Here is a 26,907-nt window from a genome sequence, read left to right as displayed (position 1 = left end):
CACACAGCCCCAAATAAATCCCTATAGCATGGTGTGACAGCCTCTGACATTTACCGACAGCACATTTCCATTCAAATGACCACTACGTGCTCAAAGGCGTAGTTAAAAAAATAAACCTGCACACATTGTGTGGAAATCTTGTTTAAGTGACTATCATTTGAACTTGGCTCAGTAAAGTGTCTTGATTTATTTTGATCCTATTAAAAACAGGGACATAGCTATCATTGCTGTAGCAGCGCAAGAGCCCTGAGGGCGCATAGACCTCTGATACTACCCACAGCAAAGGACCTTTCCCTTGCTTGCACCCCATGGCCCATGGAATTCTTGTTAAGCTATTCATTAAAAATCGTTGTTGCCATCACACTTCAAACTTACTTTACTTTGTGCCGATACATTTGTCCAGTAAGTTTACAGGCATTTACATTTTGTTGTGTTAGAAAAAAATGATTTCCTACTGCGTTTCCTTTCACGCCTTCTGCACTCCAGCAAGATTGCTTGATAGTTCACCTAAGGGTGAGCTCGGGCCATCCACAGTAAACAATCTCTGACAAAGGCCACAGGAGCATTGGGGCCTCACCCCCTGGGCCCCCAACATAAAAAAGTGGGTTCTCTGGGTGGGCACCAGGGCCCTCTAGAGAAAAAATACAAAAAATCAAAGTAATACTAAGTGGCAGTAGCTACTCATTTATTATTCACTACTTCAGACCAGGAGCTCCCCACAATACCAATGCAAGGGCTTTTTGTTTATATCTTTGAACCATGGTTGAGCCTCTAGAAGAGGCAGGGACACCACCAAGCATTTATTTTAGTGTTGTGGTGGTTGCATGGAGAACAACAGACCCCCAGCAACATTAATAAAAGCACTGTAAGTCTCCTGGGTCATTAAATATGTGACCCTAGGAGAACTTAACATATTTTTTTTAAAGCATTCCATGCTGAAGCTAAGCTGGCTGTTCTTGAGCTGGAGTGCCGAGGACCCCTGGTGGTGGGTTCTAGGGTAAATTTTGTGGCCTGAAAAATAATTGAAAAAAAATAAAGACTCAAACATGTGAAGGTTTTTTTTTTTTATAAGGCTTTATTGAAAAAAATGATGACAATCAATTTTTATTAATCATTGCAATGTGTGGCTCTGTGTGTGTGGCTCTGTGTGTGTGTGTGTGGCTCTGTGTGTGTGGCTCTGTGAGTGTGGCTCTGTGTGTGTGTGTGTGCGTGTGTGTGTCTCTGTGAGTGTGTGTGGGTGCAAATGCAATAGGTCTCGCATTTGCCAGAGATTAAGCTACTAGCATTGTAAATGACAATTACATTTATTTATCTGCTTTCAAGACCAACACATAAATAACAATTTTGTCATTTATAATGCCAATAGCTCTAACTTTTGCACAGGCGAGACCGTTGCATTGTAAATGCTTGTTTGTCAATGGGAACTGTATTTTACCAGAGAGTGTGTAATAAATGATAAAGGTGGCACCATGCCTACTTACTTACAGTCCGTTATGCTGACTGGCATGTAGAGCAGTAATGAAATACCTCTAATTCAATTTCTGTCTGTCTTGGGCACGTTTCTACTTTGTGCCCCAACTGTAAATCAGGATGTCCATTTCTGCTTTTACAGTTTGCCTCCAGATGTTATTTAGCCTTCCTCTCTTTCATTTGCCTTCTGAGATCAATTGGGGAGCTGTTCTTGTGATGGATTCTTGTGCTCTTGTGATGGTGTGCCCTATCAAGCTCCAACTAGAAGAGTATGGACAGAATATGGGCAGCTCTGGTAAAGTCTCAGTTTAGTGTTGGTGCTGTACTGAGACAACATTAACACATTGTTTGGCACCCTAAAGGCATCCCTTGCCTTATTCAGTCTGTTCTAGATGCCACTGCCTGCCCCTCCATCATGTCTGATAATACTGCCTAGCTAGGTTAACTTTTCATTCATGGCTAGCTCCTCTCCATCCACCTTTATTGGTGAAGGGTTTAGGATTTTGAGTGGCGTGAATTCTGATTTCTTTGTGTTTATCTTTAGGCCCACTTGCTGCACATACATGTTGAGGTAACACATTTCTTCCAGCATATGCTAGTGCGCGTAGGAGAACAAGAATAGGTCATTCACTTAGTCAAGGTCTATCAGATCCCTCTGTCTTGGGCTTCAGTTGTGTGTTGCATCGCCCAGCCGTTTAATAAGTTGAAGATTAATGCTGACATCATGCATACTTTGTCCCTCAGCAATCTTGACGTAGTAGCTATACTCACTGTCTCCCAACTTGCAGGTAAAATTATCATACAAGCTCTTGATGAGGAGAACTATCTTCTCTGGTATGACATAGGCTTTCAGTGTCAAAGTTTTCTCAAAGCCAGTGAAGTTGATCGATAGTTGTCTCTGCCACTACGTGAACTGCTCCATGATGTTACATAAAGTAAGGATGAGATCAACACACCCTCTGCCCTTGTGGAACCCAGCTTGTTCCTTTATTAACTGCTTGTCCACTGCATTAGAAATGGGCTGTATAATGACTTTTGCCAGGATTTTCCTCGGATTGACAGTAGGGTGATTCCATGCCAGTTGATACTGATGGTTATTGCTCCCTTCTTTAGAATGTTGATGATGATGCCTTGATTCCAGTCACCCGGTACTTTCTTTCCCTCACAAATCAATTTAAATAATGGTTAGAGGATCTTGGCTGATGTTTCAGGGTCTGTCTTGAACATTTGGGCATTCTTAACAGAAATTTCTTGACCAGGAGCATTTCCGTTCTTGAGAGATCAGATGGCAGTGACCATTTCTTCCTTCTGTGGGGAGGCAGTGTTCATATCCAAGTCTGTCTCTGCTTCTTGGATGTCTGCTTCGCTTGTTGGTACTAAAGCGTTCAAGACTTCTTTGAAGTGCTAAGGCCAGTTTGCTTCTTGCTCTTTCTCTGTTGTAAGTAGTCTGCCTTGATTGTCCATGATAGGGGTGTTGTATGTTGTACAAGATTTACCACTCACCATCTTTGTGATCTTGAAGACCTTCCCTGTTCTCTTCTACTGATTGCCTCCTCTGTTTGGCTACCAAGGTTATCCATGTTCACTCGCATAACTGCTCTTGTCATTCTTTTGACTGCTCTGTTGCTTCAAAATACTGATGTACTTCTGTGTTGCTTGTACCCCCTTGTGCTGTTCTCCTAGCGTGCCATGTGTCCTCTGTCAATCATGCATGTCTCATGCACAGACTCTGAAAGTTGCTCATGCCCTGAAGATTTAGTTATTCCTCCTGCTGTATCTGTATCACATGCTTTGTTTCGGACAAGTTTGTTTGCCTCCATCTGGTGTCAGCATTGCTCTCCATGTCACTGTGACACACAAGCCCCTCAACCACTTCAAGGTGGCAATCCTTTGAGGGTAATTATTATCTGAATGTATTTTAGCACGACAGGTGCACTACAGTTGCAAGTAAGATGGTTAAAAGGAAGGCTGAGGCCACTGCATCATTAGGTGGGGCATACTAGTAACCAGCACCTTCAGATTAATTTAAGCCTCCCACACAAATTCAACAAATAAAATCCTTGCAGGGGGAACAAGAGCCTCTCCTAATTATTATATTCAACAGAACCTACACATTTGTCACTTCTACCAGTATTAAAACAGACATTATATTGAAAATGCCTCTTTCTACTATAGTTACTTCAAATGAAGTGATTCGAATCAAACCAAACATGAGTTGACCACACATTGAAGTGGGGAATTTTTCTAAACAAATTAAGTGTGATTAAAAATGCTATCACTGATAGTTCCATGCATACACTAAGAGCCAAATATATACTTTCCACAAAGACTGTATTGACTGAACCATTTGCTATAGTTGCTAATCAGCATGTTGAGGAGGTTGAGTCTACACTGTTGATCAATCATCAATCTAGCTTGCAAGATGCAGCTTAAGGGCTTGACCTGCCAACTTTGGAACAGGGGAACTAAGGGCCTGATTTAGGTTGTGGTGGTATAACTGTCGTTCTGTTGCGGTGGCGGTCCCAAATACTTAAGTGAGCTGACGGTGTTCCCCCCACCGTATTTAGATGTTTTGGCAATAGACAGGTTCCTGCAGTGGCGGCAGTCTTCTCTGCTGGCTAGCAGTACTCCGTCGCTGTCAGGCTGGGGGGATCGCATCGAGCTGATTTAGATGTTCCTGTTGTGCTGGCGGTGTCCTAGCGGATGAGACTGAGGCAATGGTGGTGTGGTAATGTAATGTAGGCATACTTGTATAGCGCACTGTCACCCCAAGGGTATCCTGGCACTTAGATTACCAGTCAGCCATTGCGTGTACTAACCGAGATAGACAAGGAACTAATCTCTGGGAAACAATCAGGTTTTCAAGTTCTTTCCTAAAATGTGACAAGGCATTCAGCTGTCTAAGCTCCAAAGGCAGATCATTTCAGAGTCTGGATGCTGTACAATTAAAGGATCTGCCACCCATGCAAACTTTATTGATGCAAGGAATTAGCTGAGGAAGAACGCAGATGTCTAACAGGAGAGTACCATACGAATTTCCTTTGCAGCAATTTTGGCCCAATTTCGTGTATTGCCCTATAGACAAAACAGAGAGCCTTGAATTGGACTCTGGTCAATGGGCAGCAAGTGTAGATCCTTTAAAGCAAGTGAGACAGAAGCTCTAAGTGGCCGATTAAGCGCCAGCTTAGGCGCCATATTCTGTACTGTTTGTAATTTTTTTATCAGAGAGGCTGGGTTACCCAACAGAAGCGCATTACAATAATCCACTTTGCTTAGGACGATACTCCGTACCACCTGAGGTCTAGCTGAGGTAGGTAGAAATGGGAGTAACAGGTAAGTACTACTTATTTTCATGTCAAAACACACATATGTTGTGAATCCGTCAATGTGTATAAATATATATAAGAGCCGACATGGTGGCATAACTAGAGTAAGCCCCTCGAATGAACGCTCAGATTCTTTACAGGTTTCCTTGATCAACAAAGGAATAGCTGTTGGGTTTCTTGCCATGGACTGAAGGTCTTTTGTTCTTCCTGTGCTACCACAAATGAGAACAGTGTTCTCAGTCTGCTAGCACAACAGGAACATCTTTTCAGAGTGGTCACATATTTCTTCTGAGTGTTCTATTCTACAATGGTGTCACCCTAGTGCATTGCATTGAGTCTGAATGCAGTCACTTGCCTACCAATGGCAAAAGGCATAGTTTCACTGACAGATAACACCGTGGACTTTCCAGCTATATTTCTAAATGGAATATGAAATGTATTTTCTTGGAATATAGCAGGTTTACCAGACAAATGTACTGAACTTCATTGGCACTCCTGTAAAAAATGTAGATATGGGAATTTCCAAGAGACACTGGCAAAGACCACAATTGGTGAGTCATCAATTTTCCACCACTTGTTGGTGGTTTTGTGGTTTGTGTTAAAGTGGATCTCAAATGTGATATGCTAGTGATTGGAGCAACTCACAGTTATGTTTTACATTTTATACTGTTATTAACTCTGGTTATTTAAGAATAGAAAGTACGATCTGAGCTCTATTACATGTTTAGATAAGCTTGTGGTTGCTGGTAGATATATGAAGAGAGGGTCACTTATGCTTATGGTAATTATTGCAACCTAAATGCCCACTTAAATAAATTTAAAACATTATCCCTGAAGGAAGTAGGTCGATCCTAAAGAAACGTTCTGTCCTAATACTCTAGGTGAATCTTTTTTATTAAAACATCCTTAAAGCCTTCAATCGGAGTACTCCCTCAAACAATCCTTTTTAATCTGACCTAACGTCACATGATTCATTGAGTCACATGAATTATTTCTAGTGAATGCAGATCACTGTTTTTGTTATTACGGCTATGCTAGTAAAAGAAAGATTTGAGGGCACTCAAGCTTCTGAGGGTTCCTGCGGTCACACATTGTGAATCTTAAAGAAATAACGATCCTGTTGTTCCAAACCTTGAATAAAAAATAACCTTGAAAAATTGTAGGATACAGCATGGTAAAAAATGTATTTGAGTGCAATCTTTTTCTGTCTTCCTATTTTGAAAGCACACCTATAGTTGTAAATCCTTAATTTGAAGTTGTTTGTTTGAAACAGAATTTTTTCATACTAGAATGCCTTGAGCTGTATACAGCTAGTCTAGGTATACATATATTTGTCCAGAGACAGTATACGCCACTATGTGTACAATTATAATGCTGTGCACTGCTTTGTTGATACTAAAGACCGTATTACAGTGTTATTTTTTAATTACTTTCCATTCACAATACATTTTTTATTTTATCAACATGAAGTCAGATTTATGACACATTTGTACCAATAGGATCATACAATCCAGTTCAAGCACAACTGTTCTGTCTCATGGGGCTCCTTTAAAGGAGACTGTAAATCAAAAACATGTAGGGGTGATCACAAAAACGCATTATAATCACAAAGCTATTTTTTTATCAAAGATCTAAAACACAAAAATTTGAAAGAAAGTAAAATATTTGATTGTTAAAGTAGTTAATACAAGCCTCAGTACCAAGACCGCTTTGCCGAGCATCATAATGCCCAACAAGGTGGTGTGTATTGTTTCTGGATCAAATTGATCACAGACTTTTTACTTTGTAAACTCTTCAATATTGCCTGTCCTGGCGGAGTTTCATTAATACACTATTGTATACCGATAAGACTCATTACTAGATCTTGACGATAGTTTCATCCCATTACAGAGGTCCAAATGAATATTTCTCCCTTACTAGGTCAATCACATGGTATAGTTTAATTTGATAAAGAGAGTCACAAAAGCAAGTTAGACTTCGCATACAAGATAAAAAAAGACAATGAGGACAATCTAATCAAAATCTCAAAATCTAATTTATTTCCCTTCAATTTGATCAAGTTCAGGCAAAAGATCTACAACAAGCTCTTGCTGTGTAGGTTTGGGAACTAATGAACATAAATAGTATTTGTATCCCAGTTCCACACAGGTTATCAGTTACAAACTCATTGCTGTAAACCAGTATTTTAGCAGCTTGAGAAAGTTCAGAAAAGAATGCTAATTCTTAGTCCAAAAAGTGAAATCCTCTTACATTCAAAATTAAACAACTTCCTCAGCAAACGTATCTAGATCTTGATTCTATGACATAAAAAAACAATTACAAAATCTGATACTTAAGTATCCATAAAATTATGTACATTCTTTTTAAATCTCTTTATCTATAAATTCACCCCAAATTATCAAATTAACATCATCTCTTATCTAAGACCTGCTACCTTGTTTCGAGACACTATTCCAGCTAGAATAATCAAATACAAGTTATGTCTATTTTTCAAATGCTGCCTCTTCTTAGTCAATGCCTTCATAAATCAGGGAACATTTCCTTTATCATTGAAGATGAGACATATTTCAGCTACTGAAAAAAAACGACCTAAGAACACCTGAGCCTGCAAATTTCTGCCAGTGTCAAATGTCGCATGGCTCTGGAAAGGTATTAAAAGGAGTGTAGCAGATCAATTACATACATATTCATGAAGTCACAAATACAAATCAAGACTTAGGCAGCTATCAATCAAGCTTTAGAAATAGTTACAGTTTCGAAATGGCTATCATAAATGTCCTGGACAATTACACTCATATACTTACTTGACTATTGCAAGAATTGCTTGATGGCCTCCAGCACACTTTGTGTTGCATTGGGCTTGATAGATTACAGGAGACATCTCCATAAGGGATCAACATGTGGGTGGCAGGGGAAATGTCCATGCATGGTTTCCACGAGCTGTTGGAGAAAATGTAGAGAATATATCTCTGCCTGAGCCAGACTGATATGTGTGGCCCCCTCACGGATCAATCCTTACTCAAGTGTCTTTAGTATTTGCATGAAATCATTTGGATTAATAATAGCAAACTTTGATACAAACCTACATCAATAGGTAGATGATACTCAACTATGTAGAAATACCATCAAATATGCATGGCATCAGCACCCTATGAATCTATCTCTACAGCCTCCAATCCTGGATGAAAGACAATTTCCAACTCTTAAACTTGCAAGAAATAGAATTTATTCTTCTTTCCTCATCAGCAAAACCCTGGATCCAGCTCTCCTAAAGCTTACAAAACGCAACAGCTTTGCTGCTGCTTTCACGCTGTCAAATCACTGGGCTTCACCATTGACCCTACACTCATCAATGATCCCACACTTTAACATTAACAAGATGTCTAAAGCAGCAATCTGTTATCTATACATGGGTTTACAAAATATGGCAACTAATTTCCCCAGAGGCATTTGTCATACCCAGATTAGATTTTGCGACTACTACATTACCTGGAGTACCACAATCTCATCTGTTCCTATCTTTCACTCGGTATCCAGTTTAGTTCATAAAGTGAATACAATCAGCTGGATTACTCCTAGTCTCTATGACATGCCCTGCTCATTGTGGGCGAGTCCCTTTATAGTGGCTGGTGGAAAGTTGAAAGTGCGTAGCGTAAGTGCTTTGAAAACAAAATGTGCATGCAACTGCAGCAGAGTTTTTTTAAGAGTAGAAGGCATTATATTTCTCATTTTTCATTATTGATATAAGTGAACAGAGTAACTATAACTTAACTTTACCACTGCTTTTTTCAGGCCAGGCTACCTTTATGACCAGAATTTGATTCTTCTGAGTCCATTTTCCAATAAAAACACGTACCCTGAACATCGTATTTTACATGTTAGTCAATATGTGGCTGGTGCAGTGGCTATAGGAAAAACACGCACTCTAGAATAATGCATTATGATTTAAAAGAGGTTCTGGCAAACCCACTCTCACTAACACTGCCCGGGTCTGTAACCCTGGCAGCTGCTTGGGGCACCCGCAAAGAGACCACTGCCTTACAAGAGGAAGAGTTGAGAAAATCTATAGTTTTAGTGGGTCCATCTGTTCAAAATAAACTCTGTAGTCCGCAGCCAGAGCAGAGGTGAAGCCATCTGATCTGTAGAACAAAAAAGGAAGATCAACAATCCACTCTTAGTTTACCTTGCAGCCAATGGATTAACATTAATGCTGACATGATGAGCTCAGTTCATTGAATGCAAAAGTTGAAGTGGGCTGCGATGTTTCGTAGTCTTTCGAGTTTGCACATCAGTTTGGAGTTAATTCTGTTCTCTAGTCAGTGCATTAGAAGGGTACTGGAAAATGATGGAGAAGAGGAAGATGGAAAAAGGATAATGGTCAGCAATTTATTTAAGGAATTGGTGTGAGTTGGTGGTTGATTATCCCCAGGTTATAGACCATGGCTGAAGGACAAATGGTGAACGTCTTAAGGCATCAAGCTAAGCCAGCTGAAGTGATAGAAGGTCACCAAAGCCAAGTATGACGTCTAGTTTCACCTGCGTTCCAGAAGTGATGATATTGCTTCTTTCATTCTTGGAAATTGGTGGATTTGGGTTTGTTGCGGGGACGCTATCTAGAAGAAAGAAGGCTTATGTATTGTGGATGAGGACGTGGTGATATAAAAACTAGAAGAGGTGCATTTGCAGTTTCTGTCTGAATTCTGCTAGGAAATAAGAACTGCATTCAATAGTCTGGCTCACTGAACAGTGAAATGGGGTCCACCTCTGGAAGTGCATCATATTCTCTCAATGTATAGCTACGTTTAGTCAGGGGATTTGGAGGCAAGATGCGAGCATTATGGCACCAGGGCTGTCCTTGGGAACCATATGTAGCCCAAGCAAAAATGCTTAAACAAGGCCCACTCCTTCATTCTCCTCGCCTTAGATCTGGCTTTTCATCCATCCATTCTCTCGCTCCTTCTCTCCTCTCTTTCTTCCCTCTCTCTGATTGCTTTCTCTCTACCTTACCCCGCTTTGTCTCCCCTTGAAGCCCCCATGGCTGCTGCAATCCACCTCTGGGAGCTGGGGATATTGGTCAGGTCTCATTGAGCTTCAGACCACGGGCAAATGACACTTGAAATAAAATGCCTGTTGACTCTGCATGGCACCTTATTTTAATACACTGGTATTTGGGGTGAACGTGTGGCTTAGGTAGATCTATGAAGGCTGTTTGTTAGTTGATAGTAAGTGGGTGGAGTGCCCAAACAGAGAGTGTGACATGAGCATCATGGTCATTTCCAGGCTCTAGTTAAGTTTTAGTGTTCTGGCAAGTTGATAACTTGGAAGCATGCAACATGTTTTGGACAGTGGGGGAGGTAGTTGGAATACTCATGTAAAGAGTTTGTTTTTGTTTCCCTTAATTTTGTCTTCATGGGTGGAGAAGGAAAGGTGGGAGTTTAAATGATTGGGCATATGTGGAGACAGAGGTGAATATTTTGCAGGCGGAACACTGATGTGATCTGGGCATCAAGTATCACAGCTGAGTAGAGTGGGTGATCCCTATGCAGATGGGTTTGGATCTTTGAGTGATTGACGCATAGAATCTACTGTGTTGTGGGATCAGGAGGAGAATCACTCGGAGGGCCCTTGGTGTGAAATCCATGGTATGTATCAGCTTTGAGAGTATACAGACATACTCTGGGCTCTAGGGAGATGACCTCTATGTACAACCTGTGATAATCCTGTTTGACAAGGCATTTTGTTCTCATGTTACACAATATTCAAATTTATATTCAAAGGAAATTAATTTGGCAAATATATGAGACGTCTCTTTTACAACATGTACCTTTACAAGACTTCTTATGTAAATTTTATTTTCTTCCACAGAACGTGGCTTAATTACTATTGCTTCAGTATCCCAAAATCCGGAACAACGCAGCAGAATCGAAGCAACCCTAACTCGACTGACCTTGCTAAAGCTTACAGATCGTCAGAAATGAAGAACTAATTTCTGTCACTAGAGAAAGAGAACTTCTACATACATTGTCTTTATATAATGTTAGTAATTTTCTAAAATAAGGAAAGATAGCTGGGAACGGATTGCACATGTGCGGAACTGAAAGAAAGACTAAATTTAAAGAACTGCTCAGGACTATAGAAGAAAAGACAACAGAAGAAACAGCAACAGAAGGTGTAGAGAGAGAATAATTATACAGGAGAACAAAATAAGTCAAGTAAATACTTTAGCATTTGCACAGAAAACCAGAGCGGTAATAAAGAAACTGAAAAGTTGGTAAAGATGGCGAACTCTCAGTTAAAGTGCCTAGAGGAAGAGGAGGCTTACGTGGAGGTGACTGAATCCTGTCCTGATTTCTATTACTCTGAGGGCCAGCGCCTAGCTTTGGATGCGCTACTATCTTCGGGACCTGAGGCATTCCAGGATTGCCTCAAAAAGGACAGACTACGCCACTTCCTGTCCGAGGAGGAAATTACCTGCCTCAGGGATCTAGTGAAGGACTATCAGCCGGAAGAAGTTGAACTTGAGGAGGACCCTGAGCTTGGTGAAGATCTGAGTCTCAGCTATTGGCCAGGAAAAACTGACACACCCACCCCAGTCTTGGAGCTGGGCTGGCCTGAGCAAGGTCTTTGGAAAGGAATCACCCGTGCAGAGGTGTTTACCCACCCTCCTGCTGAGAACACTCCCCCCATCAAGGAGGTTGTGCGGCGCACCATACAGAATGCCACCAAGGTATGTGGAGAAGGCATACACTACTTGTCCTGAACGGTCAATCATGTTTGCAAAGTGTTTTTTACCAGTATTACCTTAATGTAATTTTTAAGATATAATGATGCAGGGTTCCACTACAATGACTTCAGCTTTCTTTGAGGGTAAAATTCAACCCTCGTGTTGCCCACACAAACGCTCTGAAAAAAAGTGGCTATCTATAATTAAACCGAACCACTGTACTTTTCGTGTTTTTCTGATACCACAAGTGTTTCCTTTCTCTTATGAATTTTGCTAGTAATATGGAAGAGCAGGCTGGATTTGCAATTCAAGTGTCCCCAGGCCTAACATCCACTGTAATGTCTTTGCGAATAATCTGAAAGCGAGCGTGGAATGGGTGCATATTGTAAGTTTACCTCATGACTAGTGTTTACCAGATTAAAATTGTTAAATAGGCTTTCCGGGATGGGCAAAGGCATCTTTGATTTAATGTTACCACAGCTGGCTTAAAAGTCTGTCCTTGGAACTTGATCGTGGTGTCTATGATGCACATCTGAAATTGCTGACATTGCAAGTCTGGAAGTAAGGCAGCAACAAGGTAGGAAAAGAAAGTTACAGTCATTAGTTATGAGGTCTGTTGTGAAGAACTGAGCTCCCATTTCAATCTGCATGGCTTTCTGTGCTTTTGGTGGCACAGTGCCCTCTCGATCAAATTATCAATGACATCTTCACATGGTGTGAGTTCCATCAACTCTCTAAAATTTCCTCACTGTAATTTGGTTCATCTATATTTTGAAGGTATTTCATAGTAAATCATTGAATTTACATATGATCTTCCCCAAGCTATTGTTGTTACAGTGTGATGTTTCAGGGCCTTACTTTCTACCACAGTTACAATCAGGCTATGTATTTCTTATGGGCTTCTTCTATGACTTCAATTCCATTCTATGATGAATTCAGCCAGAACCTCCTGAATGTTTATAGCATGTGAGATTTTCCTGTGTGAAATCCTGCAAACACCACTGATTCAGGAGATCAGACTTCCTTTATCCATTTGTTGTTTGTACTGTTGAGCTGGAACTCTGTTTAAGTTTTAAAGGGTAAGTTTATTAAATAGAAGTCAAGACACAAGTATATAATGCAATACAGTGGAAAGTAAGGATAGAATTGAAATTATAAAACTAAATACATTTGGGGAAAGAGAGTGGTATACTTGGTTTAGAATAAGAAAAGTTGGCTATATACATAGAAAAATGGATTTCACTGTATATAAAAAAATAATAATAAGCATAATAAAACATTCCTGTTATCAATTAGGGGAAAGCCAAGGAGGTTGAAGAACTTCTTGTTGAGCAGGTATAAGTGTAAAAGAGGCCTTTTTATGGTCATCCAAAAACATTGTAACAGGAGACCACAAGGTTAAACGTTTCCCAGAAAGAGATACAGGGTATGTATGCTGTATCCAATCTATGGTTATGGCAAACTGCATACCACCATGCTTGAAGAGATAATTTGGTTAACTCTTTCCAATTTTTGGTGATCTGCTGAAATGCTACTTCTAATACATAGTGCAATATTTGAACATTGAGTGAATGTGTGATCCAGTGATCAGATACACTTCCCAAGAAGACATTAACAAACAAATAATTTACTGTGGAGTGAAAGAGAGTGAGTTAATCTAAATCCAAACTTGTTTCCAGAAATCATTAACAATGGTACAGGTAAAAAGCTATTTTTTTAAATCAGCACGTTCTGAGGAACATGTCCAGCATGTGTCAGGAAGATCTGAATGTGTCTTGTGCAAGACCACAGGATAAGTCTATTATATATAAAGAAAAGTGTTTGTGTGGTGTTTGCTGCTCTAGACGACTTCCTAATTGTGGTCCAAATATTTTTCCAGATGGGAATAGACCACACCATTCCTAAGTCATGTTCCTATGATATTTCTACATTTGTTTTATGTCTATCAGTAATGGAGGAAAATAGATAAGAATAGATACAAGATGCCTTGGAATTTGTGGGCAGAAGGGTGTGCAATTGATTGGTAGAAGTTGAAACAGAAGGAGGAGAAAAATAAAACATCATAAGCAGTGAAAAGAGGGTGTTGTAGGAGTTGCGATTTATGCTGAAATGAAAAGGAGGGTCAAAGAGGTAATGAGCGAGTGAAAATGGTATGCGAGTGTTGTGCTCAAAAAGCTGATTGACCCAAACTAAGCTTTTTTTTCTCCAGGATTTCCAAAATATGAGTTTGTTGTTAACCTGTATGAATCTATTATCCCAAATGGTAGAATTAGGAAATGTTTTGAGATCAGTGGGAGTATAGGATAATATAGAGTCTAACAATTTACACAAGTGTTTAAGAATGGGAGTAGAGAGAGTTTGTGGTTTGTGAGTAAAAGATAGGTGTTTTTGAAAAGAGAAAGGGGAAAGAAAAGATTTTACATTGTGAACCAATAGTGGACATTCTATTGGAGAGCCTGAAATACAATAGGAAGATTGGCGTAATAAAAAAGCCTTGTGGTATTTAGAAAAATCAGGCAAGTTCACAACGCCTTCAAATTTTGAAAATGCTAGTTTTAATAGTGACATACAAGGCTTTTAATTATTCCAAAAGAATGCGGAAAGCATAGAATAAATCTTTTTCAAGATTTAAGGCGTATAGATAATAGTAAATTAGAATTGGTATATAATATGATGGGAACTAACATCATTTGAATGGCGTCAAGGCGGCCACACCAAGAGAGTTATAGTGGGTGCCATCTACTAGCTAATGTAAATAACTTATGTATACATTTTTCTATGTTCAAGGATATTGAAGTAGTAATAGATTGAGTGAACTATAAGCCAAGGTATTTTATATGCTGAGGACTCCACACTATGTTGGATGCTAAAAAATCATCTTTAAAAGTTTATTTAGTCAGACGTAATATTTCACACTTATCTTTGTTCAGCTTACAACCGGACACCTACGTGTACGAGGTAACTTTGTGTAAAAAAGTTGGGACTGAGGACGGAGGTTTCAAAATAAATAATAAAATATTATCAGTGTACGCTGCTAGCTCAATCTGTTGATTATTAAAAGCATATCCACAAATTTCTTGACATTGTCAATTTTTAGATAAAAAGGTTTTAAGGCCAAATTAAAGAGAAAAGATGAAAGAGGACATCCCTGATGAACACCTCTGCTAAAGTAAAATATGGAGAGGTGAGACCATTTGCAAAAATAATTGCTTGTATTGATGTATACAGAAGGAATTGAGGGATAAAATGTTTGGTCCAACCCAAAGCATTTAAGTGTTTGAAAAATGAAAGATCAATAAACTCGATCAAATGCTTTTTCTGCATCTAGGGCAATTGCTGTAAGCGGTTCAGACAAGTCTGAAATTTTTCTTAAGATGTCAAAATATAGACGAGTATCATCAGAAATACATTGTTCTTTAAAAAAACCTGAGTGTTCTTTACCAAATAGTCTAGGGAGATATGATTCTAATCGTAAAGCTACAGCTTTAGAAAACATTTTATAATCAAAATTAACTAGAGAAATAGGCCTATAATTTTTACAGTAGTGAGGATCCTTACCCTCCTTTGGAATAAGACACATTAAAGCATCTAAAAATGAGCCAGAAGATTTGCATAAATGAGAAAAAGAGGTTATGAGAGCTTGTCATTTTGGGAGAAGTAACTGAGCAAAGTCTGTAAAGAAAATTCAACCATGAATCTATTCGGACACTGGACTTTATCATTTTTGAGTATAAATGCAATGCAGTGTGAAGTTGTGTTTGTGTCATGTCAGACTCTAACATCCCCAAAATCAAGGTGAGCATCAGAAGGCTTATGGATTGTAAAAAGGTATTGAATGATGTCGGAATCAGAAGGTAGATTTTCCGGCATATAAATTGACTTTTAAAATTGGACAAATTCCTTTAAGATTTCTGAATCTTTATGTTTTGGTATATTCTGTGTATCTATAATTGATTCAATGTTGAGTTTATTATTTTTGGCTTTCAGATAGTTTGCTAACAGTTAACCTGATTTATTTTGACCACCAAAAACTTTTCCACTAGATTTTATTAAATAAAGTAAGGCATTTTCCGTAGACTCCTTATTAAACTGAAGTTTGTTATTAATGAGCTCAGATAAGCATTCTTTTGATTGAAAAGAGCTGGAGCACTGTTGAGATGCCTTGTGAAATGTTTAAGCAGCAAGCATTCTGGGAATTTCCTTAGAAATATATGGGAATGGTGGGTGCTATGAAGATATTACATAGTGGCTTGAAATCTATTAGATTGGTGAAAAGTTAAACTGTGGTCATCCAATTCTACCATATATTAACTATGGATGACCATAGATTGTCAATGAATATAAAAATAAGTTATATAGATTAATGGAAGAGTGAAGGGCCACTAAGAGGTTTTTTTTGCTTGGAATTAGTATTTTGGTGTAAAAATCTGTTAATAGTGATAAATGTAGATGGTTATTTCAAGGGAGTTTATAAACACTGCTGAGTGGTTCATATAGTGAAGAAGATTAGGGCAGTCTTACATCACTCTAGCAGTTGACACAATAGAGACCATACTTGCAACTATACAATGATGTGTATTGGAGATTGTATTGCCTTCTAGAATAGTGATAAATATAAATGCTTTAATTGTTTCGAGTTTCACAAGGAAGAACTCCAGTAGATGGTCCTTTGTGAACCTCTCCAATTATTTATAAACAATAGAGCTTAGTAAAAAATATCAATACAACCAAATTTAAGAAAGCAATTGTGCTTCTACTGCTGTCCCTAATTATTTTATATATTTTTTGATAATTATTTTAGTATTTTATGATAATGGTGTTTAAAGATTTCTCTATTTCTGGCTAATCTGCTACTTTGAACTGCTTTTTCAAAAATGCACTTCTTTTCAAAAGAGTTTGAAACAGACACCGAAAGAAGGTATTAACCAAACAAGGCTTTGCTTTCTCCTGTTGATGCTATGCGTGTCCTATGTGATACTATTGAAACAGTAATGGGCAGGGTACATAGTTATGTACATTTATATTTTTCAAAGGAATGTGTGTTTATATATCCTCTGCTTAAAGAAACTGGATTAATTAAAACGTAGGGCTTTATTTAGAATTTGGCTGATGGGATACTCCGTCACAAATCTATCAGATGTCCCATCCACCATATTGCAAGATCATTATAGCCTATAGCACTTTTAATGCAGTGGACGGGATATCTGTCACATTTGTAATAGTGTATCTCCACCAAGTTTTAAATATGGCCCTAAGTATTCCAGATGAAATCATGCCTCCCCACTTTTTATTATGTGATCCTGACAGTACACAACTTGATTGAAAATGGGGTTGAGCCCTAGTTACCTGGGATTTTGGGTGAATACGGCCAGGGGTTCTAGTCTGGTGTCATCCAGATGCAGACAGGCGAAGTTGACCTTGCTGCTAGGTGCCTCCTGCGCATGACCACTGCACAGACACGCATTTATTTTTAAATTGCTGGTCGAAGACCTAGAGCGCAACAGAGAAACTCAGTGACACATCACCCAATGATACCTGAAGAACAAGGAAATACAACAGAAATTCCTTGGTGAAAGTTATGCAACATCCTGTCTTCGGAAGAACAATTATCATGACTATTCAAAGCACATTGTAGTAAATAAAATCATGTTTTAAACACTCATTCATCTGCAGGTCACATGTTTGAGTTTGGGCAAGGCTAACGTATAATTTCAACCTTCCGGGGAAGTTAAGGTATCGCAGTGTGGTGGATTAATGTCCCTAGGATGCAGTTAATTCGTATTGGCGAGTATATTTAAGGTGCAGTGCCATGTGGTGGGTTAGGATCCCTTAGATTTAGCAAAATGCGATCATTACTGTTTAGTGCTAGACTGGTATACAACCATCACAGAGTGGCAGAAGAGCTAGGGTTACAGGTGCGGGACTGTTGTGTTGATTGTTTGTGGACTTGTTTTGTGGTCTGCTATGCCGGTTTTTACTGTTGCTTTCCCGTATATTAAAAGCAAACATTGCCTGCAGCAAAATCAAATCCATGGAGTCTTCCAGATCTTGAAAAGCACTAATTCCATGTGTCTTTACAAGTTCAAAACTGCCCCAATTTGCAAACATTGGGCACTTTTTTAGCTATCTAGTTCATTAAAGGGGACCACATCTATTCTGGTACCTGACCCTATTTTTTGCCCCTGTAAGACACTTTTACTGTCTCTATGTTACAACACAGTTGGATGGTGTCCCTAGGATGCAGTGAGTGATGGTGTTAAAGTACCTAAGATACAGTGCAGTGATATGAACGAGTGTCCCTGTGGTGCAGTATGCATTGTCACTGCCCATATGATTAATTTCATTTGGTGGGTTAGTATGCTTAAGATACAGTGCACTGTGATGTTTCTTGATGTACAGCACATTGTATAAGTTCTGTGAACTTCTGGTGCACTGTAGCTAGTGGCATGATTTAAGGTCCTTAGGGGAAACTGAAGTAGGGTGGGCTAGGGCCATTACGATGTAACATGTATAATCATTTAGGGGCCGATTAGGATGGCGGTGAATCCGCAGCCTCCGGGCCGGCGGTAGCCACCGCCGGCCTGGAGGATGCGATTCACCACCGCGGACATTGGAAACACCCACCGCCACATTAGGATGGCGGTGGGATCAGCGGCGGACGGCAAGTCCATCCGCCGCTGATCTGCGGTGTTTGCAGGCAAATATGGTGGTGGTGTCTGCAAGACACCGCCAGCCATATTAGGATGCAGGCTGAAACATGCTTCTCCACGGCGGCTTTTCCGCCGTGGAAAAGCATGTTGTTTTTTTGTTTGGGGGCCCGTTGCGGGCCCCCAGGGTGTTGGGGGGTGGGGTTGCACATGGGGGGTACCTATGGTACCCCACTGCATTTACATGCACAAAGCGGCAGGCACCGCGCGGTGCCTGCCGCTTTGTGCATGTAAATGCAAAGCATGCATTTTACTCTTAGTTTCCATAGAGTGCAGAGCACTACAAAGAACTGGAGTCCGTTGTGTGCAAAATATATCTAGTCTGGCAGTCTTTGCCAAGTTTGCTAGGATTTTTATTTATAAACATGGGAATTTGCTGCCCATTGAGGTAGTGACACTTCTTGGATATAGTGCAAAGAGGAAGGTGTGTGCCCCTGTTGCCTTCCCGTAGGGTGCAGTGCAATGTCCCTATAATGCAGTGCAATATGCTGTCTGATGTCCTTTGGATACAGGTTGATGGGTTAGTGAACCTAGGATTCAGTGGAGTGTTATCGGATAGTGTTCTAAGGATACCGAGCTGTGTAGTGGGTTGCTGTGGTTAGGATGCTTATTGTAAATAGACTACTTTAGCAGTCAGGGCTAAAGCTCCATCAGACAACCGAATGAACACCTTTCTGAACCCCAGAACAACTCATTCTCTCAGACATGTGCATTTGTCTTGTACGTGCATTACTCTAGCAGATAGATCTAATGCTCTGTACAGTCATAATTAAAAACGAGGGTCCTAGTGTAGCGCACAACATCCAAAGGAAAGTTGGGAAGTGCTAGGGAATTCGGCAGAATTGTCCTTAGGTACCGAAGAACTGGTTGAGATTCAAGGATAGTTGTTTACAGAGTGAAAAAAAATATTTTCTATTGATTTTTTTGTGCATAGAACAAAGTCATTAGACATAGAAAGTAGATAACAAACCATCCACTATCATGTATCAATTAATGACATTATTTGCCGGATTTTGCTGTGCTGTGGGTTTTGTATTGTCAGAGGTGGAATGTGACAGAAAGAACAGAGGTATCTATTGTGTCCTTCACATCATTAGGAATGTAGTGTAAAATGTGTGTGCATACCTGCCATGGGGGCTGCACTTATGCATCATCATTGGAGTATTTCTCTGAAGCCTGAAAAGAGTAACAGGTGAGGGAAATCGAGGGGTGCTTTTTCTGTTTCTAAAGGGCTTGATGCCTTTGCTACAAGGGAAATCCAGAGCTAAAGTCTTGGCCACATAAAAATGACACACCCCTTGCTTTAAGTTTTCTAGGTCTTGCTTTAGCTACAACCTTTTGATTTTACTCCATTCTTATGTATAATATATACACTTATAGGGCCATTCACCGATCCCTCTCTTCATCTATTGTTCTGTTGTGTCATTCACATTTTAACTCCACACAATACAGCACACAGCATGGAGTAGTAGGCCTGCCTACTTTAGCCAATGGCTAACTTATCTATGAGTGACAACATTCGGATCTTTCCCACACCGACGAACATCCACACAAAATCGTTCCCATCATCACCAGGGTCTGTTATGTATGTTTACTATTAATCAGTGTTCATCTTTTATATTGGCAAGGGCCTTGAAGCACCTCAAAAATAATGTTTTATAAAAACCATGATAAAACAAACATTGGCAAAGCTAATAGGTCAATTATCTTTGCTAATGCTTGTTTTTTTTAAATAACAGCATGTGCATATATAAACACACTTTTGCTTGCATTTTTACATGCAACCTGTTACCACAGTGGCACAGTTCGGTTGCAATGTTAACAGAAATGATCACTACCCAGTTCAGTGGTGTTTATAATGTTTTTCACCCTAGAAGAATGAAACCTGGGATAGTCCCAACAAAATTCTAGCTCGTGACCTCAGGTTGCCATTGGCTAAATACTGTAGCAACATTGAAAACTGAGATATCTCACCAGCTGGTCAAGTGTATCTGCTATTAAAATAACGGATGAGACTACAGCACCTGCATATTGTGTGTTATTTCCTGGTTACAGGTTTCAATAATCACACAAGTGGTGTGCCTCCTGCTATGCATGTACTCTGTAATTCACAGATTCCAATTTTAGGTGTCTAGCAAATGAGATTCAGCACTGTTTGATAGGCCCTTGTGTAAGTTGTAGGTCACAAGTTCCTATCCGGGGTAGAAATCCTGTAAATTGTGTGCATACTACAAATATCTGCCTGTGACCAGCACAGCATTTGATGTGGTAAACCTGTAAATCCTATTAGAAAGCGATTAACATATTGAAACGTGCTTCAACATTTTTAAGGAAATCTTTGTGTAATTGGAAGGTTTAAGTTTGACATCTCGCAGGGATCATGGTTGGGAAGATGTTGAAATGAGTACCTTTGGATAGGGTAGGGATTGACAATGCTCTTCTGCGCAGTAAATAAGTGAGGTTAGTAGTGATTAATTTACTTTCCTCGGAAGATTGAAATGATACGTTAGCCTTGCCCAGATTCAAACTTGTGACCTACAGATGACTGAGTGTTAAACAAACGCCTTTATTTTCTAGAATGTGCTTTGAATAGGCATGATCATTTTTCTTCTGAAGACAGGATGCTCCATAACTTGCACCAAGGAATTTCTGCTGTAATTCCTTGTTCTTCAGGAATCATTGAGGTGGTGTGTCACTTAGTTTCTGGGTTGCGGTCTAGTTCTCCAACCAGCAATTTAAATGTAAATGTGTGTCTGAGCAGTGGTCGTACGCAGCAGACACATCGCAGCAAAGTCATCTGCCCCTGTCTGCATTTGGACGACACCAGACTAGAACCCCTGGCTGTTTCACCCAAAATCCCGGGTGACTCTCTCATGTACATAGACATAATTATGTGAATGGAGAGTTAGAGTGCCCGCAAACATAATTACTGTATATATGATCCTTTAAAAAACTGTTGGACCATACTCTTGTTTGAATTGCCATTGTTGATTGCAGCTGATGTCATCACAATGACAGACAGTGCAAAAATGGTAATAGTGCGCTGGGGTCTCATTAATAGCAGTTTGACAATATCTAAGGGGCTTGTGAACAATCACCAACAGCCATTAACTAATTTGTCAAGAAGGAACATTGCGAGATCCTTGCCAAAACACTGAACCCAAATTTGGGACTTGATTTGCGACTTAGCACTGGATATTTTTTTCATCTCCGAATCTTGGCTAAATTCAGCTATTAATCCCAAAATAGCTATTGCTTTACCAGAAAGCTAGAAAGCTATATTAATATCAAAGTATATCAGAAAGACAAAACAGGAGGCATGCTGGCACTGATCTTTAATGGTACTTTCAGTTGCACCTTATTAAACCTCGCCCTCAAGATGATCGTGAAACATTAGTTTTTTAAAATATCTTATGAGAGTTCATTCTATTTTGGTGGTGTTTTAATATCCAAAGCTACTGTATCAAGGAAGAAGGCCAATTCAGAATTTGCAAAGCTCATTACCAACATTGAGATCAAATTGAATGTTTCCTAGTCATTTGGGATTTCAACTTACACTTTGAAAAGGACCTAGATTCAAACACTACTAAACTTAGAGAGGACATGAAAGCCTTACACCTATCTCAAAATGTTACTGGCCCCAAAAACATAGAGGGACATACCCACAATTTAATCTTACAACTATTGAGTGGTTGAGATCAGATACTCTTACTCTCTTAGTCTGGACTGATCATTATGTATTGGAATTGTCATTCTTCATTGATTATATCACATCCTCCAACACCAGTCAATCCTCCAAAGCGAAAGCCTAAAAAATATTGCCAGTATTACTTTTGCAAGAGAATTACGGCTGTCAATTCTCAAACCGCTTTACTGATGTCAATTTGGCAGCCTTACAATTTAATACAGGAATGAAAAAAGCCATTGACACACTAGCCCATTTAAAAATCAGTAAGCAACAATGATTCTCCAGTGCCACTAGATGCATTCATCAGAATTAAAAATAAGTAAAAGAGAATGCAAACGTTTTAAAAGATGGTAGCACAAAACAAAAAACTTGGTTAACAAAATTTACTTCAGGACGAAACTCAAAAGCTACCAAAAAATGATACCCTAGAAAACATTTTGCACTCCGAATAAAGAAAGTAAGAAATCCATTAGTGAAATATTTAAATTAGTGAAAGAATTGGCCCCTGCTTTGCTGGGTGAACAACTCATTCCAGCATCAGCTTCCCTATGCTCTAACAAAGCTGACTATTTTAAGAGCAAGATTGAAAAAAATATACACTGATGTTGCTCTTCCACCCAGTAATTACTATTTCTTAATTAATTGGGTTAGACCACATCACTCCACCTCTAAAACATTCCAGACTTTAAGAACTGATGCAGTAGCTAAAGTAATGGCCAAGTTCAAATCAAGGTCTGCAGATGACCCTGCTCACATCATGATTTTTCAACAAATGCTCTTCTGCTGAGTCAATCGGCAACAGAATTGTTTATTAGTTCCCTTGATTCAGTCACATTTCTGATATTTGGTAAAATGCCCTTGTACAACCTCTGCTAAAACAAACCTGGGGTAAACGTTCTATTTATAACCTAGTATTGGCCCATCCCATTATTTTCTTGCATGGATAAGGTCTTTGAAAAGCTTATTAATTGTCAGCTCACAGATTATCTCGGTAGCAACAACATACTGGACTTTTCTCAAGCAGGTTTCAGAGTAAACCACAGTACGGAAACAGCTTTGGTAGCAGTTACAATCAACATCAGCTTTTCATTGGATCCTCCTCATGGAATCAGCAGCCCTAATTCTTTGGACCTCTTAGCAGCATTTGACACACCATCTTGTTAGAGCACTTGCATGAAATTGGCTTGTATGCCAAAGCCCTTAAGTGGTATCAATTCTTCCTACACAACGTACTCAGTCTGTTCAATCAATATGTTCAACTCTCCCCAATTAGATCAGATTTGGCTCCTACCATTTGCAGAGTATTCCCTGAGTCTGGTACTTTTTAATATCTATATGGTTCCTCTCTTAGCCATCGTATGAGTTAAAGGTATCAACCTTGTTTGTTATGCTCATGACACAAAACTAATTGCATCAATTGCAGAAAATGTTGAGGCTTCAAGACAGGATCATATTGAATGTCTGTCGGAGGTCTCCACCTGAAAGCTGGATCAATGACAAGAAGGCCTTGGTGATCCTACTGGGTAAGCAGATCCTATCCAGTCAAACTCTTGGTGGCCCCCTTTGCTACATTTGTCAACATTTCTAAAAGCTCTGCCATTAATCTTGGAATCAATTTAGACAAAAAATGTTGAGAAAAATTAGGTATCAGCGTCTCTAACGCAAATTCTGCAGCCACCTACCCATGTATTTTTGTCTCACTATTGTGTCCAGGTACTCATGAGCTGTCTGGTCTAAGAGAACGTCTTGTATGTAGGCTTACTAACTATTCAGAACACAGTGAGGAGATTGATCTGTAACATTTCAAATAGGTCTCCATTCTTCCTAGTGCCAAATGTCTTGAACTGCTTTTTGATACGCAAAAGCTTGTGTTTTAAGTTGCTCTGCCATTGCCATAATGTCTATGCAGCGCCTTCCGAGCCATAGTATGAGCTAAAGACCTTAACATTGTTTCTTATGTTGATGACAGAAAGTTGATTGTATCAATCGAGGAAAATGTTGAAGCCTCAGGACAGGATTTTGTTGATCGTCTGTAAGAGGTCTCCATGTGAATGCAGGATCATTGCCTGAAACTCAACAGTGACAAGACTTTGGTGATCCTATTGGGAAAGCTGATTCCATGTGGTTGAACTCTTGGTGGTGCCCTTTGCTGGGTCCGGCCCTCTATCCAAAGTCTGTCCCAGGAATCACTTCAGGCAAAAAAGCTTCTAGTCAATTGATTAGGTGTTAGCCATCTGTAGTATTCACTACTCTTGCCTACGCATCTTATGCAGGATCTTAAGCTTGCTACCCCTGCATAGTTTTCACACCATTGTCCAGGCACTCATGAGCCACCTGGTTCCTGGTCTTAGGGAACACCTTGTATTTAGCCATGGCTGACTACCTGTTTTCTCACCTACAAACAACCCAGAACACACTGTGACAAGATTGATCTGTAACATTAAACACAGGTTTCCATGCTTCCCAGTGCATTTTGTAAATTTTTCTGTCCCTCGTGCTCTTCATATGTCTGGTCCTGTATATTTGGGAAACAGAATCCAACTATATCAACTTCAGAGGATCTTAATATCTGTAAATAAGGGTCTTCGCACCCCTCTATCGGGATGCGGCGTGCTGCGACCTACGGATACGCGGGAGCACTTTCAAGTTGGCTATGTGTAGTGTACAGTGTGTGGGGTATGTGAATAAAGTGAGTAGGGAACGTAGTGAAGGTTTTAAAAAGTACCTGGCACTTGAGAGAAAAAAGATTTTTATTCCGAACTCTGGCTGGTACTATTAAAAATAAGTGCAGGGCGAGATCAACCTGTTGTGTTAATGAACAGGATCTCTGGTGTGCTATGTTGTCGACATGTTTCGGAGACTGGCTCCTTCTTCAGGACAGGGGCACAAACTCCCTTCCCTACTCACGTCTTCTTCTACAAAAAAAGTGTGATTTTTACAGAAAAGTGAAATTTTTGTAGGAATAGGCTAAGTGTGCCTACAGCGGTCTGCTACAAGTACAATGACTTGTGAAGCCTGGTTGGTGGACTTCATGAACAGCGTGTAGGGGTGTTGCTCCAATGGCTATAAGGTCTGGACACTCTGATCGCCGCCTACCCCTCGCGCTACACCAGCGGAGTAGCGCGAGGGGTAGGCGGCGATCAGAGTGTCCAGACCTTATAGCCATTGGAGCAACACCCCTACACGCTGTTCATGAAGTCCACCAACCAGGCTTCACAAGTCATTGTACTTGTAGCAGACCGCTGTAGGCACACTTAGCCTATTCCTACAAAAATTTCACTTTTCTGTAAAAATCACACTTTTTTTGTAGAAGAAGACGTGAGTAGGGAAGGGAGTTTGTGCCCCTGTCCTGAAGAAGGAGCCAGTCTCCGAAACATGTCGACAACATAGCACACCAGAGATCCTGTTCATTAACACAACAGGTTGATCTCGCCCTGCACTTATTTTTAATAGTACCAGCCAGAGTTCGGAATAAAAATCTTTTTTCTCTCAAGTGCCAGGTACTTTTTAAAACCTTCACTACGTTCCCTACTCACTTTATTCACATACCCCACACACTGTACACTACACATAGCCAACTTGAAAGTGCTCCCGCGTATCCGTAGGTCGCAGCACGCCGCATCCCGATAGAGGGGTGCGAAGACCCCAATGATGAAGCATGACACCAAGGGGCCTTTTGGTGTGTGAGGGGTATTTTATCAAACACTGAGTGCTTCAATATCCTTTTGATCACTCTTCCCTTTCCCCCCCCAAAGTTGGATTTTCTTTGTTTATGTAAGTATCAGAGTGGAGCACAAATCCGACGAATAGCTCTACCTCCCTTTTTTTGGTTTAAACTACTATCTGTAAATAAGGCCATCATTCATCGATATCAACACCACTGAGTGAAATTGGGGGTGGGGTGCTTTCCTTCTCCCATCTTTCAAAGCGACATTGGAACGCCTTACCAGGTCGCCTAATTTTCATCTCTAACTTTTTATCTTTTAGGAAGGCCCTCAAAACATAGCTTTTTTAGCCTTTGTTCTTAAGCAATTGCACACTCCTGGTCTCTTTGTCTGTCAATTCTGGATTGCGCAAGGTTGTTCCTTCATGGATGAATTGGGCATTATAAATCTATTCAACATGAAATAACATGTCATTCACACATATTTTCTTTGGAAATTCCTTCCGTTTGTTGAGAGAGTGTGCAGTGAGTATGGAGTTTCCATGCCTGTTTATCTCTTGGTTTGTTGGCATACATGCCTTAGGCATGCTGAGTGTGGTGGCATAAAATGTGACCATGCAGCTGTGCTGCCACATCTCTTGACAAAAGGCATTCACAGTTGCCTAAAAGTGATACAGTTGAGAGAGCACAAATCTGAAAAATGTACACATTTTAACAGTGAAATTGTGAAGATGCTCTGTGCCGCATTGAACATTGATCAGAAGTTGCACTGTAGCTATCGACCAGAGGCTTCAGGAATTGTGGAGCAGATAAATGGGACACTAAAGTGTCGAATTGCCAAAGTGTGTTCTTCAACTTCCTTGAGTTGGCCAGATGCTTTGCCTTTAGTGTTGATGAGCATGCGCAGCACACCCGACAGGAGGACAGGTCTCTCTCCACACGAGGTGCTGATGGGGAGGGCAATGAGGCTTCCTTCTGTACCAACTGCGACACTATTAAACATTACAGATGACCTGATCCTGGATTACTGCAAAGGACTGTCGGACGCCATTCATTCTGTGTCCTTCCAGGTGCAGGCTGCTGAGGTCCCATCTTCAAGAGAGTTGTGTCATGACCTGTGCCCAGGAGAGTGGGTGCTGGTGAAGAAACACGTCCGGAAAAACTGCCTAGACGTGCGCTGGAGAGGACCTTTTCAGGTCATACTGACCACGAATACGGCTATCAAGTGTGGAGGCCTGCCGAATTGGATACACGCTTCCCACACCCGAAGAGTTCCAGCACCCTTGGAAGAAACAGCTCCTCTCACGGATGAGAATCCAGCTGAAGAC

The 26,907-nt window shown here is 40.1% G+C and overlaps 1 protein-coding gene across 2 annotated transcripts in view; it reads left to right on the top strand.

Moving 5' to 3' along the window:
• Positions 1 to 26,907, top strand: part of FAM83E (family with sequence similarity 83 member E) — a 452,947-nt gene that overhangs the window by 56,748 nt on the left and 369,292 nt on the right. For both annotated transcript variants that reach the window (XM_078654959.1, XM_078654958.1), the window contains exon 2: positions 10,662 to 11,523. In XM_078654959.1, coding sequence (XP_078511085.1) covers positions 11,074 to 11,523 — 450 coding nt within the window. In that variant the 5' untranslated portion in view covers positions 10,662 to 11,073. The remainder of the gene's footprint in view (positions 1 to 10,661; positions 11,524 to 26,907) is intronic.

Source organism: Lissotriton helveticus, chromosome 7 (assembly GCF_964261635.1).
Source record: "Lissotriton helveticus chromosome 7, aLisHel1.1, whole genome shotgun sequence".
In the NCBI taxonomy this organism is placed as follows: Eukaryota; Metazoa; Chordata; class Amphibia; order Caudata; family Salamandridae; genus Lissotriton; species Lissotriton helveticus.
Note: the sequence above shows the minus strand (reverse complement) of the source record. Positions and strands in the feature narration are given on the sequence as shown.